Raw genomic sequence first — 21,548 nt, 5'->3', positions numbered from 1 at the left:
CAGAAAGAATGACATCACCCCATTTGTAAGGAAATGGAAAGACTTGGAAAAAAAACATATTACGTGAAATAAGCCAGACTCAAATGAACATAGGCTCAATGGTTTCCTTTATTTGTAATAATTTGTACACATCTAGGACTCTCCTGGAAGAGGATTACAATAGTGTAAAACCTAGATAAAAGGTCATATAGGATGAGAATAAATGAAAGGATCTGTAGGATATGGAAACAAGAGCTTTATCGTGTGTGATGGTTGCTCTTAATGTACTATGTTATTTCTCTTCTCCTTTGTTGCCTTTTGGTTAATCTCGTATTGTTTATTTATTTGAAATAGGAGAAGGAACGGGGAAAAACAAGATGATTGGGATGGGGTAGGAGGAGGGAAATGGGGACAAAAACATGAGAAGGGGTATCAATTGTGAGAAGTAATGCACCTACTATCAGGCGAATGTAACTGTAACCCTTCTATACATTACATCAACAATAAAATAAATTCAAATTTTAAACTTTCCCATAAACAAACCAACACAACAAAATAGCCTCCAACCTGGCAGACAAATTCTAGAAGCTTGTGGGAAAAGTTGACTAATCAATTTGGAACTATAAAGACAATTTTATAAATGATAGTTGTTTTTTTTTTAACTTGGGAAGGCATTAAGCTGCTCCTAGAGTATCAATAATGTCTCTGCAACTTGTGTTGCTATTTATTAAATAATATATTATAAGGAATCTTCGTGTTTCTTTTAGAACACAATGTACATGGGGTCAATGTAAAATAAATCCTATTGTAAATAAAAAATATGAATAAAATAAAAGGAGCAGTACCAAACTGGTATGCTGTTAGCTTGCAGTATAAATACTGAAACAAAGCTCAAAAGTTACATACATATAGCCATATAGGATGAGACTAAGCAAAATGAACTCTAGGATACAGAAATAAGAGGTTTATCTTTGTGACTGTCATTCTAAATATACTATGTGAAGTTATTTCTTTTCTCTTTTTTTTCCTTTATGGTTTATCTCATATTGTAACTGTACCTGACTTTGTTACCTAGCTTCAAACTGTGATCCTCAGATCTCAGCTTCCTGAGTAGCTAGGATTACAGGAATGATCTACTGGCAGTTGGCTGAAAATTAGGTTTTAGATGGCCTTAGAATCTAGGGAGAATGCAGCATGTGTTTATTCTTTGGTATGTAGCCAAAGAATTTAGCTAGCAACGTAATGGAACATAGAAAAAGAACACATTTTCTGGGAGGCCGCAAGCAAGGTATAAATGTAAATTTAAACTGAGAACAAAATCAGTACTGTGATCACAGAGCATACTAATGTCAGAAAATACAACTGCCTTGAATTATATCATGTGCACAACCAGGACACAAGTGAACACAATACCATGCACACACAGTACAAATGAACATATAAATAAATATATATATATATATATATATTACAAATGATGTCTCTCTTACCTCCAACATGGGCCTGGCACTATCATGGACAGAGAGAATGTGTGTCACCTTGTTCTTGCTCAATTGTTCCATGTCTCTGGCATCTGTCATTGAAGATAAGAGATGGGTGTTTTAACATTCTTTATGAATAAAGTACTCCTAAATTCTAGGCAGGAAACAATACAGCATGACCGCTAGCTTTCTTTCTTAGAACACCATAACTGACCATATCTAGAATAATCTACATTTTAGGAACTGTTACTGTTTTTATGTACTTATTTTTATTGAGTCAATTTTTATCCAAATTCTGAATTTAAAACTTTAAATGTACTTATATTAGTAAACGTTATACTCATAGTAGCTGTTAAAAGGAAGGAACCTAAGTGTTTTTTTAGTAGATTCTAAAGCTATAGAACCATAGACCAGACATGAGATGTATATCATAAAGATTTTCAAATTATTTAAAAAACCAGTTTCCTCTTAAGGATAAGTAATTTAGGTTTCAATTAAATGCCAACGACCCACTTACTATAGAAGACAGACACCTACAGTTATCTCCTTACCCTGATATCAAAAGCAGAGGTAGGTCTAGACTAAGACAGGACTGGTTCATAAAGACTATATTCTCTTCAGATTGCTCTTAATTATCATTATTTTTAATGCATCTACAAATGAAACAAGAGGTACCTAAATTGTATTCTCTTCCTTTGTTCCTAACTGTAAAAAGAACATTGATCCTGAACTTATAAACCTTTGCTCACTTATGAAATGAGCATCTGGCAAGAAAGAAGAAAGTCACCTCTCCTATGTAGGGTAAATTATTAAAAATGATGTAGGAGTTTAAAGAAAGAAAAAACCCATAATATGATATACTTATTTTGTCATCTTTTAGAGACTATTTAATGACATGCCCATGGGGAAATGTTATGCAAGAAGGTATAGCAGATACTAAATATAATCACAATATAAACTCAATTAGTAAAAACATATCAGGCCAAACAAACACAGTGGAGGAACTAGTATTTACACTTAGGAAGGGATAGAGTAACAAGTTACTTTTTTCTTCACGCGTGCATGTGTGCTTGTGTGTGTGTGTGTGTGTGTGCATGCACATGCTCTATCTATGTGGTTCTAATAGTTTAATAAAGCCATCACTGAGGGTTATTTGAAGGCCAAATGCTGGGCTTCAATTTCTTTCCAGTTCTACAGGTCTACATTGAAACTAAGAAATTTCCTTTTCTAACAAGCCCTGAAGATGAAGGTGAAACTACAAAATGGTGTTCTAAATATTTAGCAATATCAGGAAAATATTTTAAAATAATATTAAATTACAGGTCTTTATGTTAAGATTTTTTTCATTGCTCCAATCACATTGATTTTAAATTCTAACATAAACAGTAGTAATCAGGCAATAGGGCAATTCAAGCCCTTCACAAATCATCACATTTGGGGTAGCCAAGCTACGTTTGATTGCATATGGATAGGTATGTATCTAGAATGTCTCAAAAGGCTATTTGTGAATGGCTTGGTCCTCAGTGTGGTACAATTAAGACATGGTGAAGAATCTTTGAGAAATAGAGCCTAGAGGGAAGTCTTAGTTTTATTGGGGGATGTGACCTCACACAGGCCTAAAAGCACTGGGTCAGCCAATCATGGACCCCTGAAATTAAACAGAAATAAATACTAAGACATAAATAAATGAATCTTTATTCATCGATTATTTCAGGAATGTGTTACAAAAAAAGAAAGCCAGCACGGAACAAGGAACAAGACTTGTTTAAGATCCCACAGGTAGCTAGTCTCAGCTTCACATCACAATGTGACTTTCCAATTGCCACTCTCAACAAGTAGTGAAGCAGGGGCAAGCTAGGCCACTCAAAACATCCAATAACCTGGCCTATATGAGGTGGGCAGCTCAGGGAGCAGGTTCACAGTGATGCCCCCAAGGTTCTTCCAGATTTCCATTCTGCCAAGATGTGAATGACAACAATCCACATTGGTCTATATACATTAACTGCCTTCCATGTATACAGGTTCTGTATCCACAGAACATGTGCAATACTATTCTTAATTTCATAAACAATATAGTAATACAACTATTTACATGGATTTATATTGTATTGGGTATGAACAAGTAATCAACAGATGATTTAAAGTATATCAGAGAATATATACAATAGGTTCAATATAAATACCATTTTATATAAGGGACTTGGTGCTGGTGAAGGGTCTCAGAACCAGTCCCCAACAGTTATCAAGGGAAAATGTACTTAGTGAATGTTTTCATACAACAGCTTGTGAGGTATAATTCATATATAATAAAATCCACCCCTCTAGAAGTAAACAGTTCAGTGGCTTTTAGCACAGCTGTGTGACCATCACTACAATCTAACTTGAGTACATTTTCATCTCCCATGAAATATAATTTTATAACAGATTAACATTGTTTTTTTGCCAGTCCTGAACTCTGGCCTGCGTGCTGTTCCTGAGCTTCTCTTTCTCCCTCTCTTTCTCCCTCTCCCTCTCCCTCTCTCTCTCCCTCTCTCTCCCTCTCTCTCTCTCCCTCTCCCTCTCTCCCTCTCTCCCTCCCTCCCTCTCTCTCCCTCTCTCTCTCTCTCTCTCTCCCTCTCTCTCTCTCCCTCCCTCCCTCTCCCTCTCTCCCTCCCTCCCTCTCTCTCCCTCTCTCCCTCCCTCCTTCTCTCTCCCTCTCCCTCTCTCCCTCCCTCCCTCTCCCCCTCCCTCTCTCCCTCCCTCCCCCTCCCCTTCCCCCCTCCCCCCTCCCCCCCCCCTCTCTCTCTCTCTCTCTCTCTCTCTCTCTCTCTCTCTCTCTCTCTCTCTCTCTCTCTCTCTCTCTCTCTCTCTCTCTCTTTCCAGTCCTGGGGCTTGAGCTCAGGGCCTGGGGCACTGTCCTTGGGCCTTTTCAAGGCTAGAGCTCTACCACTTGAGCCATAGCACCATTTCTGGCTTTTTCTATGTATGTGGTACCGATGAATCAAACCTGGGTCTTCGTGCATGCTAGGCAAACAATCTATTACTAGGCCGAACTTCCAGCCCAGGGCTTCTTTTTGTGCTAGGCTAGCATTCTACCACTGAGTCACAGTGCCACTTCTGGCTTTTTTGAGCAGTTTACTGGAGACAGGAATCTCACAGACTTTTCCACAGATTAACACCTTAAATATTAATCTAGGGATTAAAATTATACATTACAGAGTAAAGATAATCACTGGATACCACACATGAGTTAACAGACTGTTGGACTCCTGAGAAAAGGGAAGCAAACCCTGGGCTAGTGCTGCTTTCCCGCCTGCAAGCTTTCTGTTCCTTCACAGTGCTGTCTGTGTGGATGTGCCGTTTGGGATTACCCTTTCCCACAAGATACAGGCTTGTGTAGAGACTGGAATATGTAAGGATTATGTCATCAACACTTCCTTGCTTCTCTGTCCAAGCCTCTTGAGTTTTAAACCAGCTCTGCCTAGGCTCCGCCAGCTGACAGCAAGATACCACTTAGTTTTTTGGAAATGCTAATTTCCAGATCCATTCATTCCTACTGAATGACTAGAATCTGTATTTTATTAAAAATGTCAGAAGGAAGTAGCGCTGTGACTCTAGTGGCAGAATGCTACGCTTGAGCCAAAAGAGCTTAAGGACAAGGACCAGGCCAGAGTTCACATCCCCCAACTGAGAAAAAAAAAAACTCAGAAGACATATATGGATGTATGGAAATATAACAATTAAATTCCTCTCCATATCTGAAGTTTTTTTTATTTTTTAAGCCATCTGCATCCTACTGACCAAGTCCATGGTGGGTGAAATGGATGACCGATAATCTCAAACCCAAAAGCCCTCCCCCCCAAAGCTAATGTTAATGGATGTTATTTCTAAGCCGGAAAACCATCCTGAGTCCCTGGTGATGATAAATACAAAGAATAAATGAATAAAACTAATACAAAGACATTTGCTGATATTTTGGCACAATCATCTCAGAATATAAGTTACAGGAATTCTTACTCTCTTTTTAACATTTCTGTCATGTCTTTATATTTTATAATATGTTTTAATGATCACTTCATGTTAGTTTTGTGTGTATGGGGATGTATGCACTCACACACATACACACATGCACACATACATGCTGGTACTAAGACTCAAATTCAGGGCGTGGGTGCTATCCCTGAGCTTTTTTGCTCAAGGCTATCACTTGAGCCACAGCTGTACTACCAGCTTTTTGGTGGTTAATTGGAGCTTACTGTCTCATACTTTCTTGCCCAGGGCTGGCTTGGAACCATGATCCTCAAATCTCAGCCTCGTGAGTAGTCAGGATTACAGATATGAGCCACTAGTGGCTGGCCCATGTTACTTTTATAATCAGGGAAACAAAATTTATAAATACAAATGCAAATGCATCCATAAATGAATAAATACACCATTGCAACTTCTAGTCATATTCTTTGCCTCTTGGCCAATCCTTCTCTTGGTCCTTGGACTCTTACTCCTTCCTGCTTCCTATCGCTGTTTACTTTGGAGGCCCTGTGAGGCAAATGTCTCCTTGATACAACTTGAGCACTAGGACAATAACATGTCCCTGTCCATTCCCTCTTGGTCATCCACTCCCTTCCTGGATCACAAGGTCCCAGGGACACTACTGAGACTTCACTGGTGCAGCCTGTGGCTTTGCAGGAAAATGTGGTTCTTAAAGAGCAAAGAAAAACCACATGCTTATGAAGGGTGAAAATCAATACTTTCCTTCTTATGCTGACACGAACAGTGGCAGCACCATACCAAAGGTGTGAAAATGGTGGAGTGGCCACAGAAGTGAGCTCATCTGGCAAAACCCAAGCAGGGTTGAAATAGAATTAACAAAAGTATGCTGATGGTGTGCACCTTTGGCAGTGCCTTTCAAAGCATCCGTGACAGTGTTTCAGGAACCGGGGTGGCCAGGAAGGGTGGAAGGGGAAGAAGCTGCAAGGTAAAGGAAGGATGAAAGAATTATCTATGTAGTTCTAGTATCTATGTAGCTGTCCCATCTGCTGTGTTCTGTGTTCATTGCTATGGGTTTGACATATATTGCTGTGCCTCATTTGTCTGACCTGTAGAAGAGGGGAGAAAAATCACCAAATATTAAAAAATCCACTTGTGATTCAATGCAACTACAAAGTTGGAAAAACATAACCTAAGAAGTTACAAAGCGACATGCAAAAGATCCCACTAGAAGGAAAGAGGGTTGAGAAGAGAGAAAGAAGGATATATGGAGGAAGGCAGAAAGAAGAGCAAGAAAGGACAAGAAGAGTTATTAACAGGAAGGGAGGAAAAAGAAGATGTGACAGATGGATTGATTTCATTTTTCTTTATGTATTTCTAAGCTACTTGGGAAACTGTTTAATTGCAATTTAAAGGAAAAGGGTAAATAAAGGAGATGAATAAAAGAGAGGCCATGCTAAAAGTACACATCAGCTACATTTACTTCCTTGAAGAAAGAAGTTACTATCCTTGCTCACACATGCTTACTATAGACTTGGCAGGGTACTATGGCTTCAAGGGCATGAACATTACTCTCAAGACAGCCCCAGTCCATAATAAGGGGATTAAAAGGCCTCACTTGTTGGTTGGTCCGCACCATGGTGCGTGATGCTGCTGCTGTCATCTCTAAGCTACATACTCGACTTGGGTAACTTATCTGTGAAAATATCAGGGCCTTGTGGACATCCTGAGATTCCAAGGCAAGACACCCAACAAGTTCTCTGCTCTTCAGATCTTTTCCTAGGTAGTACCTGAGCTGGACTCTGACCATCTGTGGATGAGAACATTTGCTTATAGCTGACTTGTAGAACATGACATGTTCCCAGCAGGTCTATAGAAGGAATGAGCAAGTTAATGTCAACAAAACAGTTGCAAGGCTTGCTATCCTTTCGATTAGTCAATATACTGCATGTCCTTGAAATGTGGGTATTAGATCTAAACAATACAAGAGCAATGACTCAATACTAAGGTATCCCAGGTCATTGACATGAAGTTGAATATATATATATCGAGAGAGAGAGATGTCTATGATAGGATATATGTTCTATAGACATATATTGATATATAAATAGATATGTATCTATGACATACACAGACTCAGCTTAATTTAAATTATGTTCTTAAATTTATGCGCCAGTGATTGCACATAGAGATTTCTTTTCTTGAATACTTGTTGGTAGAACATGACATTTGAAATATGATGTAAAGACTGTGTTAATAAAAACTTTTAATAAAAATGAATTTAGAGATACAGTGGTAGACTCTAGAGGAATGCTAAGCTTCCTTTTAGAAACAAGCTCTCTTAATGGTTAAAGTAAAAGATGAAAGCCAGACTCAAAGGAACGCAGGCTCAATGGTTTCCCTCAGTTTTCATAATTAGTATAAAACTTGGAATCTCCTAGCAGAGGTTTACAAATAGGGCAAAACCTAGATATATAAGGACATATAGAAGGAGGCTAAATGAAAGGACCTCCAGGATATGGAAACAAGAGCCATATAATGTGTGATTGTTGTTCTTAATGTACTCTGTTATTTCTCTTCTCTTTTGTTGTCCCTTGGTTATCTCATATTGTTACTGTATTTCACCTTGTTATCTGATATATTTTATATATGCTTATTTGGTTATTTGAAATATGATAGGGAAGGGGGGAAAACAAGATGAGGGGCAGGGGTTGGGGTGGGAAATGGAGACCAAGACATGACAAAGGCTATCAATGTTTGTGAATTAATGCACCTTCTATCTGGCAAATATAATGTAATCCTTGAGTTAATTACAATAAAAAATAATAACAAAAAAGATGATGGAAAATTAAATCAGTAAAGAAACAAGGGAAGTGCAAACATGCAGTGTAATGATCACAATATATTTTTATTCTTGGGTGCTTTCCTTTTTGAGGCATAAGAAAAATGTTTGTACTGATCTTGTATCCCCTAATGTTCTCTACTTCTTGTTGTTTTATTCTTCTGATACGAGTTTTTGAAAATTTTTACTTGTTATTAATGATATTGTATTTTATCATCATTTTATATTATTTCCTTGTGACTTCCAATGTAAAACAAAAAGATTTAAACATAAAATTTCAATACTGAGAATTTCAGCTATTTTCTCAGTGCTTAGTTCTTTCTAGCATAATATGACAGCGTTTGCTGTCATATTGTCAAGTTTCTTAGGTCTGGCATCTTATTAATTGCATTTCATCTCAATGTTCAGGAGCTACTGTTTTCACTGATTATTAGTTACTCTAACATGGAATGTGACACAGCAGGCAGACTAGAACCCTCAATAAACCCACAAGACTGATGATCATCATCTGATTTATTCAGTGGATGAGGAAAAGTCAATTAATATAAATATATAAAAGTCAATATAAAACTATAAAATATATAATATGAAATGTAAAATCTATAAATGTATAAAATATAATCAATATAAATATATAAAAGTCAATTTAGTGACTTCAACTCACTAAATACTGAACAATGACAGGGAAGTGTGTGAGAAGTCAACACTAGCATAATCTACTGTAGCTGAAACTGCCACTTGTGTCTCTTGATGATTAAAAAAAATAATAAGACTTCTAAAAAAAAAGCAGAAGTGGGAGAAAAACATAGAAGGGAGTAACAATGTTTGACAAGAAAGGTACTCATTACCTTATAATACGTAACTGTAACCCTTTTGTATATCACCTTTACAATAAAATTTTGAGTAGGCTTTAAAAAAATTGTCATCAATGAATAAATCAAAAGTGGGAAGAGTATAAATATGTTACATGTTTGCTAAATGTGCCTATTATACACCATCTTTGATACTAACATGCCAGTAAGCATAGGAAGTTAAAAGGCAGTGTTGGAGCCTAGGTAGCCTTACAATTAATGATGGCAGGAGTACCAGGGCATAGGTGAAAATGGTGGCTATTTGCAGAAGAAACATGTGCAGACAGGAATCTGTACTGTGCCTGTGAATCTCACAGAAGTCACTCTTTAAAAATGAGTTCATATGGGCTGGGAGTTGGCCGAGTGGTAGAGTGCTTGTCTAGCCCTGGGTTCAATTCCTCAGTATGACATACTGGAAGTGCCACTGTGGCTCAAGTGGCAGGGCACCAACCTTGAGCAAAAAACAAAAGTATCCAAGGATGGTACCCAGGCCCTGAAGTCAAGCACCAGGGCAGGCAATAATAATAATAACAATAACAATAATAATAATAATAATAAAAAATTCATCTTTAGTGGAAATAACTCATGTTCACCAGTAGACATTTGCAAAGCAAAAGGTGAATAAGTTAAGTAGGGCTTAAAAAATGAATTCTTACATATGCTACAATGTGGATGAAGACAAAACATTATGCTCAGTGCAACAGTCCTGTCATAAAAGAACAAATGCTGTATGATTCATAATGACAATGCAGGGCAATAAGGAGTTAGAGTTTAACAGGGCAGAGGTTAAGTTTGGGAAGAGGAAAGTGTTCTGACGATGGATAGTGAGACTGTCACACAGTCCCTCAGGTAATTGACCTGAACATTTAGAAATATATTTTATGTTGTGTATATTTTACCACAATGATTAAAAGGAAAGGGAGAACTCACCTTTGAAGTTGCCGATGTACAGGCCTGACAGAATCTAGGAGAGAAACAGATGTAAGTATCACATTCTCAAAGTCCATGCTATTGTTGGCACCAAGGTGGGAACCTCACCCTAGCAGATACTAACAAAATCGAAGCACCTTCCGTGAAAGGGAACAGATGACCCCATGTGCACACTCCAGTCTGCACCTGGCCACTAGGAAACTTGCTCAGTGGGGCTCAGAATGTGTGCTTCAAGTCACTGAGCATAAGATCCAGATGATACTCTAGAGCATTCTGAGAGCCCACCTTACCCCATCATACTTTTAATAGCCCTGGCAAACTTTGTCCTCTGCTGCTCAACTGTGGGCATGCTAAGGTAGCTTCCAGGTGGGCCAGTTTCTAAACCATCCCTGGGGGGAGCATGTCCTGCATTCTTAACAGTCTTGACCATTAAAAAATGTGGTGGCCAGATATAAGTAGGTCTGTCTTTCTGCTAGGTTAGAAAGCTACTTGGGCAGGTGTACCTCAGCTCCAGAGACAATGACCACTGAGTTGCTGCGTTCATGAATTCCACAAATTAAAAACAGACATTGGGGCCAGGAGTTTGGCCTAGTGATAGAGTGCTTGCCTAGCATGCACAAAGACCCAGGTTCAATTCCTCAGTACCAAATAGAAAGAGAAAAGCCAGAAGTGGTGTTGTGGCTCAAGTGGCAGAGCTCTAGCCTGGAAAGAGCCCAAGGACAGTGCTTAGGCCTTAAGTTCAAGCCCCAGGACTGGCAAAAAAACCAAAACAAAACAACATCCAAAAAACACAGACATTTGCTCCAAAACACCTACATATTCTATGGCAGTGGTTCTCAAACCAGATATCCACTAGAAATCCAGATCCTGTTAAAATAGATTTCTAAGCAAGTGCCAGTGGCTCATACCTGTAATCTTAGCTACTCAAGATACTGAGATCTAAGCACTACAGTTTGGAGCCAGCCCAGGCAGGAAAGCCCATGAGACTCTGAGCTTCCAATTAACCACTAAATAAGCCAAAAACAAAAACAAAAAACAAAAAAACTGTGGCTCAGGTGGTAGAATGCCAGCCTTAAGTGAAAAAGCTAAGAGACAGTACTCTAGTACCAACAGAAAACTAAAGATATTTCTGAACAAACCCTCTTTTTTGCTTGATTTTCCATATGGAATCTTTTAGCAGAGTAGAGATGTAAACTGAGAATGGTATTTTTCACAAGGAGCCCATAATTTGCAATGTTCCAAGGTATTTTCTTTTTGCAGTATTGGGATTTAAAGTCTGAACCTTGAACAGGCACTTGAGCTACCTCTCATTCCTGAGAGGTAATTCTTATCTTGCCAATCCTTTGCATGGCCACTGTGAAATCCACACATGGACATGCCCTAGAAGCTAAAAATATGCTCACATCCTCACTACCATGATTTCCAAGCACACACATCTCACTGGCTTTGCAGAAGTCTTAACTGTACCTTCCTGCTCACTTGTCCATGTCCCTATTTTTGTCTACTCCCACTGAAAAAACCCATGTCATGACACAGCAGCCTGTGTCATGTTCTTTACATGGTCTGACGTTGTCCGTCATCTTTCTGAGGAGTGGCTGCTTTGCTACAAACTGCCAGCATGTGCTGAGTTACCGCAGAGGCTTTATTGTTCTGTCAGAATTGCAGGGTTAGACTCTGTACAGCCATATAGAGAAGCCATAGCATGCATAATTACTCTAAGACAACTGGCAAAACCTAAGTGATCTGAGCAGGGACAATAATCCTCCTAGCTGCCTCAAAACATGGGACACAAAATTAACCTGGAAAATGCCTCATGGATCCTTTAAGGTCATTTATCTCCTTGACTGAAGTCCCAGTAGGAGGCAGGCAAGTCTGTTTCTTAGCTCTGTAGCTGTGAAAACATAAGACCACATCTCAGCTAGAAACAGCATTGGCCACTGTTAAAGAGACACTTGATAGATACTTGAAACTGTGTTTCTTGAAACACAACCAGTTCCTAAGGTCTCCTGGGAGAAAGAGTAGATAACTCATCCTTGCTGCTTTAAAACATAAGAAATGCAAGTTCATCTTGGAGGTGGACCCATTTGTTCTCTAATAGTTCTTGGCCACTTGGAACTTTTTCACATGTGGCTGATCATTCATCAAGATCTCCCCTATGACATTAGATATTAAAGAACATTAGATACTAAAGATTGTTTTGGCTGATGGTGACAAAGACCAACTGATCAAACATGAGACTGAGACTGGGTGACTTACACTGATACAATTTAAATTATATATCAACAGTTGTCACCTTGAAACTATGCAACAATTACTCCCTGTATATGGAATAACTAAGAAAACTAAACAGCAGATGCTCATTATAGAAGCAAATACAACCTTAATTACAGAGCATAGGAAAGAGACTTAAGGTGAATACTACAAAAAGACCAGATGCTATGAAATGGAAAAGGATATGAACTATCATTGCACTCCATTTATGTGGGTTTGGCTCAGTGCAGCAAATTCATTTTTTTTAATGTTCTTTGTCTTTCTTTTGAAATATACGTGATATGGAACATACAGACAAGAACTGCTGACATTTTTTTCCTAAACTTGATTGGTTCTACTTTAGGTAGGTACTCATATAAATGGTTTTTCAATGAACAACAGAACAATAAACAATATTAACAGAGTGGGAGAAGGCAGAGCAAGGAAAATAAGGACATGGTTGGCAATGTTTAATGAAAGCTAAGCCAGAGAGACCAAACCCTTCTGCTTCCTCTTGAGTGGGTTTCCATGTAAGGACCCAAATGGTTGCTGGAGTATAAAAAAGTAAGGAAAGAACCTCTGGATAAAGAGATGAGTCATTATACAAAATCTGGTTGGGTATTTTACATATATGGGAAGTTTATTGGGCTCTAGCTCATGCCTGTTATCTTAGCTACTCAGTAGTCTAAGATCCAAGGATCATAGTTTGAAGCCAGACCGGGAAGGAAAATCCTTGAGACTCTTATGTCCAATTAACTATTAAAAAGCCAGAAGTAGAGCTGTGGCTCAAGCAGAAGAGCACGGGCCTTGAGCAAAAAAGCTCAGCAACAGTGCCTAGCACCTGAGTTCATGCCAAGACTTGTACATGTACGTGTGTAGGCATGTTGGTGCTCGCGTGTGTGCACACACGCATGCACACACACACACACACACACACACACTCTGAAACAAGGACACAATATCAACTTTCACATTCTTTTTCTAGACCAGGAGCGTGAACTAGAATTTCAAAGGCTGGAAATAGAAAGCAAATTGCTCATTCCCACTTCTGTAGTCATATTCAGTTTCTTCTCCATACAGAATCATGAAACAAGATCAAGAAAGGGTGGGAGCTTCTGCTGAGGGCTCTCTGGCAGAATGCAAAGTATTTCATGTGGAAGAGGCAGCTAACTCATTCCTATGAAGAAACTATCAATCCATTCCAGCATGTTCCCTTTGTATCCAACAGGTTCTATCACCTCTTAGCGTCATTATTTTAAGAATCAAGTTTCACTAGTAATTTTGGGGGGAGATGAGAGGGATTAGCCATATAAGAACCACAGCAGGGCACACCATATTCCTGGATGGTATTCACTAAAGCCTAGAGGTAATCAATGCATAAACTCACATAGGAAAAGGTTATCTGGGGTCCTGCTGGTCAAAGAGAGTTCTGTTTTCTGTTACCAGACTGTTTAGGCACAGGTAACAAAATCAGAGTACTTATGCAGAAACACTTTCAGATTACACCAAAGAAATAACATAGTAAGAGCTACTAAATCAACATTTTTCACAACCACATATTACACTGTACTTGATGCCACATGCTCCAGGTGGCTAGGAGTGGGGGGATCTTAATTCCTCCTAATCCAGAAGACTTTCTGGGTTACAAAGTCAGAGATCACAGGGAAAGTTTTGGTGGATTCCCTGAAGAGTTAAGTGTCATGGAGACTTTCTTACTATCATTTGGCCACAGTCTTAATGAGTTTATGTTTACAAATGGAAGAATTTGAGAATATACTTGGATACCCTTATAACCCTACCTTGAGTACCTTCTCTGTCAAATGTGAAAAGTTAAAAATAAAGGGAGATCTAACACGGTGGTACATATCTGGAATTCCAGCTACACAGAAGGCTTGGGGCAGGAGGATCACAAATTTAAGGACAGTCCGGACAACTAAGCCATTAAATAAAATGGGACAAAGTTGTACCTTAATGGTAGTGTTTATTTAGTACATTCAAAGCATTGAGCTCAATGTCTAGTACCCTCACTCCCTACCAAACAAAAATTCAAAGAGAAAACATTTATAAGTAGATGTAGTGGAAAAGCAATGAGCACCATTACCAGCCCTGAACAGTGGCTGCTTATTTAAATCCTTAGAAAGGGAATCTTCTATAAGATTCCTGAGACCAATTTGGGCAGCAGAGTCATTATATCTGTCTTATGTATTTTCCACTACCAGATCTGACACCATACCTTGACAACAGTGGTTGTTCAAAAGTATAATTTTTTTTTGCCAGTACTGGGCTTGAGCTCAGGGCATGAACCCTGCCCTTGGACTTTCTCAAGGCTAGCACTCTACCACTTGAGCCTCAGCACCACTTCCAGCTTTTTGCTATGTATGTGGGATACCAAGGAATTGAACCTGGGTCTTTGTGCATGGTAGGCAAGCACTCTACCACTAGGCCAAACTCCCGGCCCCAAAGTATAATTTAATAAACAGATTACTGTATAGATGAAGTCACTAGGAGCCAGACATAAGCAGCAGCATTTTAGTGACACAAAAGTACCAACCTTCTGGCTCCTTCCCCTACTGAAACAGTGCTCCTCAATCTGTTAAGCTCTATTTCACTTCTTAATCTTCATTCAGATTCACAGACCTCAGGAGATGCTGTGGCAGAGTAACAGATCAATGGTCCTCTAAATGGAGACAAACTGGTACCTATCCAGTAATATCTATTAATGTATGAGATACTTTTGGTTGATCCAGTATGGGAGAAGGATGCAACCGGTAGGGCACTGGTCTGGGATGTTGTTAAACTTCCTGTAATGTTCACGATAGTCCCCACAGCAAATAATTAAACGATTCAAAATGTTAACTATGCAGTTGCTGAAACTCTTCTCTCTACCTTGTGCTCCCTTATATTCCCACAAAGGCAAAAGCCATTCTTGTGGGAGGAGGAAGGGGGGAGATGGGAGTTGTGCCAGTTCTGGGGTTCAAACTTGGGCCTTGGCACTGTCCCTGAGCTTCTTTCTGCTCAAGGCTAGCACTCTACCAGTCTACCATCCACAACTCTACTTCCATCTTTTTCTGGATTGTTTATTAGAGACAAGATGCTCTCCAACTTTCCTTCCTAGGCTGACTTCAAATCACTATCCTCAGATCTCAGCCTCCCTAGTACCTAAAATTATAGACGTGAGCCACCAGCACCCAGCTGGAAAGAACCGTTCTAAAACACTTGTCTCCCTTCTTATGCCGTTCTCATGGCTGGGTTATTGCTGTTGTTGCTTTAAATGAGGTATTATAGAACTTAAGAGTCATGCAATGACAGTGAAAATAAAAGTTGTACATATAGTTCTTCACCTAAAAGATGTGACAAGTTCAGACTCTTGAGAAAACTTAGATTTCAAAGGGTCCACAGAAACATGACTTCGCATGTAACAGCTAGTTTCATTTGTCCTTCATCATACCAGAAACACTCTTCTGGGCTGAGCTTTAGTGTAGTAAGACACTTAACACTAAGAGCCCAATCACCTGGCATTCATACCCATGATTTTCCACTCACCACTGGGTGACCTAGTTGTGTTCCCTAAACTCTGTGCATTTCACCTTCAAAACAGTAATGGAAACGAGTAGCATCCACTTCATGCTCCAAACAGGGCCCCCACACCATAAGCTCAATGGCAATTGTTTTGGTCAACTCAAGAGTATCAATTTGGGGCTTGGAACAAAAATGAAAGAATTCAGCCTCCTACCTTTTACCCTTTATCAATGTCAAACATTAAGGAAGGGAAGAGGGTCACTGTTTTATAATTAATCTCAGTGTATGAGGCTGTTTTCAAGTTATTTTTCAGGGACTTCATAATTCACTTGCAATGAACTAGCATGCTAACTCATGTGTGAACTGGTATTCAAATCCACATGCTAGCTCATGTGAAAACTGGGATCCAAATCTTGTCCTACCACTTCTTGCATTAAGACCTTAGTCATTCTAGCTAATCTCTCCACATCTTCATTGCACAATCTGTACAGAGGACATGCATAATCTGTACAAGGAATAAGACAGTCTGACTTCATGATTCTATGGTGAGGCTTAGATTTTTAAAAGTAAGGTACATGACATGAAGCTCAAAAACAGATTAAACTACTATGCTGCTATCACAATTTCCTGTCATCTTTAATTGGACAGGCTGTACCCTTCCCATTCTTTGTATAACACTCAGGAAATTAGGACACACCTATGAAAAGCTCTACCATGGTGATATGAAATGTAAATAAAAACTACTATCCCCAAAGCAGTCAGAGTGGAATCTGTATTGTTCAGTTCAGTCTTTGGTCAAAGGTGATCAATTTGTATGAAATGAGAAAGAAACTGTATTCTAGGAACCCAAGAGCACACATATTCTGAGATATATTTTTCCCCGCCCTGGATTACACTTTTTTTCTATCATTAACTTTTTATTTATAAATGTTCTTAGAAATGCATTATTTCCCCCCATTCTGAAAAGCAATCCCTCTTTTGTCTTTTTACAGCTGGGAATAACAAGCAGCTTTATTCCAAATGACAGCATAATCGACAGGACATCGCTAGTTGTGGCTCTTGGTTTCTGGCTTCCAATAATTTCCTTTGCCACTACCTAACTTTGTAATTTGGGGAAATTTCTTCTGATCGCAAGTGATACATGTTTAATCTAGCAGGATCTTTTGCCTGAACTGAAGGTCCCTTTCAGGTGGCTTTAAATACATCCTCTATTTCCATGTTCTCCTGAAACTGCCTGTCTTCACCTTTGGCCCTCGAGTCTTCCTCCTTGTTCTTCGTTTCTTTTCTTTCTTTTTTCTTTCTTCCTTCCTTTTCTTCCCTTTCTTCTTCCTTTCTCTCTTTACTTCTTTCTTTCTCTCCTGTCCTTCCTTCCTTCCTTCCCTTCTTCTCCCCCCACTTCCCTCCCTCCCTTTCTTCATTGTCATGTCTTTGTTAGGATTTGTTTTCCCTAAGAATCCTCTTTAAACCAGCAAGTACTGGTACCTACTGAATACTTAAATGCAGCAAACCCTCAAAGAGATGTGATTCCATATAAATATAGGTAAGTCTATATTTCATTCTGTATCTATATAGATAGATCTATGTTTTATATAGATACCATACAAGACATTAAAGATGTAGGGGGAAAAAAGCACAGGATATTCTATAAACAATTTTATATACTGGCTACTCTTGAAATGACACTATTTTGATATATTTAGTTGAATAAAATAGATTCTAAAAAGTGATCTGTTTTACTTTTTTATGTGGCTACCAAAAAGTTTTAAACTGCAGACACAACTCACATTATAATCTACACTGGTCTACAATGAAGGTTCTGGGAAGGTTCTCAGCTCCTCCCTCTCTTTCCTAGCCAATACCAAATGCACAAACAGTATGTCTAAGTGTGTGCATGTGGTTTGCCTCTATTGTAAATGGTAGTAATAAAGTAGTCAAGAAATCCGTTCACTGAAAAGTTATAAAGCAGATGAATATGCTACTTTTGCTGAAAAATGTGAAACTATTTGTGATTCCCTAAACAATCCTTTTTTAGTCTTCAATTTGTTCTTTGAATTACATATAAAAATACTACAAAATAAACATAGAAAGAGGACAAAATAATTCAAGGAGGAAAACTGTAGATATTACCAAAGGCAAGGTAAGATTAAGGATAATCAATGAGAATGTAAATCGAGCCCTCACACTCATTATGAACAATTTTTAGTATTAATAATAATTTAAAAAGCAAGAGGTGGGGCCAGGAGTTTGGCCTAGTCGTCAAGTGCTTGCCTAGCATTCACCTAGACCCAGGTTTGATTTGGTACCACATACATAGCAAAAAGAGAGAAAGCCCAAGGACAGTACTCAGGCCCAGAGTTCAAGACCATGGACTGGCAGAAAAAAAAAGCAAAAAGTTTATGGTGCTTATATATATCAAACTTCAGTATTTATTCAAGAAAGAAGGAATCTGTTTCCAAACCTGATCATTGGCCAACAAATAAATAAATAAATAATCAGAAGAGAAAGAGAATAAATCTTGTCACCAAAATAACTAGGTTAATGATTCGCAACTCAAAATATTCAACAGTTCTTTCATTTATGAGCTAGGTCTCCAGGACACAATAGACTAAATGAGGGTAGGTACACTTTAGTAGGTATGTAAATACGTAGAATTCCCCTAGAACACTTTTTCTTTCCTTAGATTCCCATTTCCACTTCCCTTCAGAAAGAACCAAACAGTAACACCACCAGGACAACCATGTTCACTGAAACACTATGTCCTTCAATTGATGAATGGATCAATAAAATGTGATATACATACACAATAGAATTTTACTCTTCCATTACAAAGAATGATATGGTATCATTCATAAGGAAATGGAAATATTTGGGAAAATTATATTAACTGAAGTAAGTTTAGCCCAAAGAGACAAAGACTGCATGTTTTTTTTCCTCAAATGTGGTAGCTATAATTACAAATAAATCAATACGTTGGGTAGTATACATGTGGTCAGATAATACAAACATATTATCTAAAATAGTTGATTCTAGGGAGAACTCAAATAGTGTAATTTCTTAGAAAGGTAAAGTCAAAACTCAACAAAATAAACACTTGGAAGTGGAGGGGTAAGGCCAAGGGGAGAAGGGTAGATAAATGAAGACAATTAATGAAGGAGAATGCAATCAACAAAACAATGTATAATACATAAAATTAGGAAAAACAAGGGAAGTGGTGGGTGGGGTTGAAAATGTTGATATGGGTAACACTGATAAAGATGTATTACTAAAGTACTTTGTTAACTGTCAACTCCTCTGTACATTTACTTAATTTAAAATGAAAAGTTAAAAAATAATAAAATGAAGAGAGAATAAAACCATAATCAAATAACTGCTGATCCAGACAAATCAAAAAGAGAAGAAGAAGAGGAGGGTACAGGAGGAAGAGAGTGAGGAGGATAGGGAGGAAGAGGAGAGAAAAAGGAAAAAAGGGAAGGAGGGAGAAAAGGAAGAGAGGGAGAGAAGGGGGATCAAGGAGGATAGAGAAGGGAGAGGAGAAAGGGGGAAAAAGGAGCAAATAGGGGGAAGGTGGAAGAGGGGAAGGGGAAAGAATGTGTGAATTAGTCACCTTGATACACCTACTCAGTAAGGAAGCTGAATGCATGTGAAGACATGGGGAATGGAATACAGAGTTGGGCAAGAGAATACTAAAGCCAGAGACTAATCTGATCCATTTAAGTAGAGTCTCCATGTTTGTTGAGAGCCATAAAAAAAAAAAAAAGTCTTACAAGAATTCTCTTTAAACCAGCAAGAACCAAATCACAAAAACCTTCACCTTGAGGTTGACACTAATGTACAAATCTCCACTGCCAGGGCTAAAATTGGGCACCTTCCCCTGTTCCAAAAGACAAGAAAGTCATAGACACTCTCACTGGTTAGAATGAAGGTGAGAGGAACCTGCAGGGGAGAAGGTGGCCGACAGAATAGGGCAAGAAAAGAAACAAGGTTTTTCTAGAAGGCATAGTGAGCACAAGTAGCCAAGCAACAGGTTTCCCTTGTAGCTGAAACCACATAACCTAGGACAAATCCCTTCTGAATAGGCTCTCTTATTCTGTTCATGAAAAACAGATCCGTTCTTGGTTTCTGTCAACTTCACCACGAGTTAAAATGATAATAATCTGAATGATTGTTTGCGCACTAGGGCACACCAAGCTGGGGAGAAACGAGGAAATGACAGATGTCCATCACCAGTGTACCAAGGATGTGGGTAGGGAGCCTGAGAGGTTAGTTTGGGAGTGACGGGAAGGGGGAGAGAGAGAGAAACCACGCCATTGCCATTCGGAGCTGGGCCTAGAGGGATGTCTGGGTGGAACGTGTCAACGCTTTTAAAGGGTACAGCTCCTTTGGGCCACAGAACACACCAGAGGGCGGGGCAGGCGCGGGCGGGGGGGGGGCTGCTTACCCGGAAACCCTCGGAGAAAGATGGGAACACCCCCTGAACAGACATCACAGCCCTTCTCCCGCTCCTCTCCCCAACACAGGAAAGTGCACCCCCCTGTCCAATCAGGGTAGGACTGACAGGTGGGCAGCCAGCCTCCCCCTCGGGGTCTGGGCACTGAGTGGACCCTAAGGCTGCCCGAGGGAAGCTGGAAAATGTGGGGAAACGGACGCGAACGACGGAGACGCGTGATCCCAGGAGACGCGTTACCTTGTTCATCCCATTCCCCATGGTGGCGGACGCGCTCTGAGCACGCCAGCCGGGCGCTGCGCGCGCAGTTGGAGGAGGGAGGGTGGGGCGCGGGAGGAGCGCGGCGGGGCGCAGGAGCTCACAGTAAACAAGGACACTAGTCATCCTGGGGGGCGGAGGGGCGGGAGACTAGGCTGGCTACTGCCACCTGGCATGACGGCAGTGTTTTCCGCTAAGCCGCCCCGGAACTTCCCGGCGACTTTACCTGGAAATGGTCTTGCTTTGCGGGTCCCGCCCCCGCGCCGGGAGTGCGAGCTCCCCTCCTCCCCCACAGCCTGGGACTTGCACCCAGGGGTTTGTAGGCCGCGGGGAAGCCTTGGGCGCACGCGCAGCCCGACCTCCAGACGCGCCACAGGCTCCTCCTACTCCCTCCATCCTGCCACTCCCAAGCCAGGGAAGCCCAGCGCTCGAGCAGTCAGGCAGTTGGGGATGGGGGCAGGCGGCTGGAAGCACACTGCGATTTGGGTTCTCTGCTGGTCTTTTCCCCTGGGGCCACTTGGGGGCCTGTTACCAGCAGTCTCTTCCCTGCCTTGACTACCTCGTGAATCTGATGATGATCAGAACCCTGGTCCTTGGGGCTCCCCTGTCTGGGTTTTCTGAGCACTACACATTTAGGCCGGGGGATTCCTACGGCCATACCCCACCCACTAAAACCGAGAAGGCTCTCGGTGCTGAAAGGTGAGCTGGGTGACTCACCTCTATTGAAGCCTGACTAGCTGTCCAGACCGTCTGACCTCAAACCTCACTGGATTGTGTCCCTTTCATGGGCCCTGGTATGCATCTAGGTGCATGTTGATAGGCTGGCTGCTGGAAAGCCCACCCCTTCACTTAGAGAAACTTAGCAGTGTCTGCCTTGTTATTGAGGAGTGGAGCACTAAATTGTAGCAGGATTAGTTTGATTATTCTATCATCCTCCCTTATGATCAGATGTTTCTCAGTGTCATTTTTTTGTGTCTTCGGGAATGCTCTGAACAGAGGTGTTTAAACAGTATTTTTTTGGATGAAGA

General features: G+C 40.1%; 1 protein-coding gene across 3 annotated transcripts in view; it reads right to left on the bottom strand.

Annotated features, from left to right (window-relative positions):
- The window catches only part of Dusp22 (dual specificity phosphatase 22), a 61,188-nt gene extending 40,512 nt beyond the window's left edge, over positions 1–20,676 (bottom strand). The window contains exons 1-3 of one of the 3 annotated variants that reach the window (XM_090356357.1): positions 20,503–20,676; positions 10,050–10,083; positions 1,470–1,552 (exon numbers count right to left, since the gene is read on the bottom strand). In XM_090356357.1, the coding sequence (XP_090212483.1) occupies positions 1,470–1,552; positions 10,050–10,083; positions 20,503–20,646 (261 nt within the window). In that variant the 5' untranslated portion in view covers positions 20,647–20,676. Of the gene's footprint in view, positions 1–1,469; positions 1,553–6,329; positions 6,408–10,049; positions 10,084–20,502 lie in introns of those variants that run through there. The other 2 variants (XM_090356358.1, XM_090356359.1) reach the window with 2 other exon arrangements.
- Positions 20,677–21,548: the final 872 nt, after the last annotated feature.

The sequence above is a fragment of the Megascapheus bottae genome, chromosome 22 (assembly GCF_031878675.1).
Source record: "Megascapheus bottae isolate mThoBot1 chromosome 22, mThoBot2.hap1, whole genome shotgun sequence".
Lineage (NCBI taxonomy): Eukaryota > Metazoa > Chordata > Mammalia > Rodentia > Geomyidae > Megascapheus > Megascapheus bottae.
Note: the sequence above shows the minus strand (reverse complement) of the source record. Positions and strands in the feature narration are given on the sequence as shown.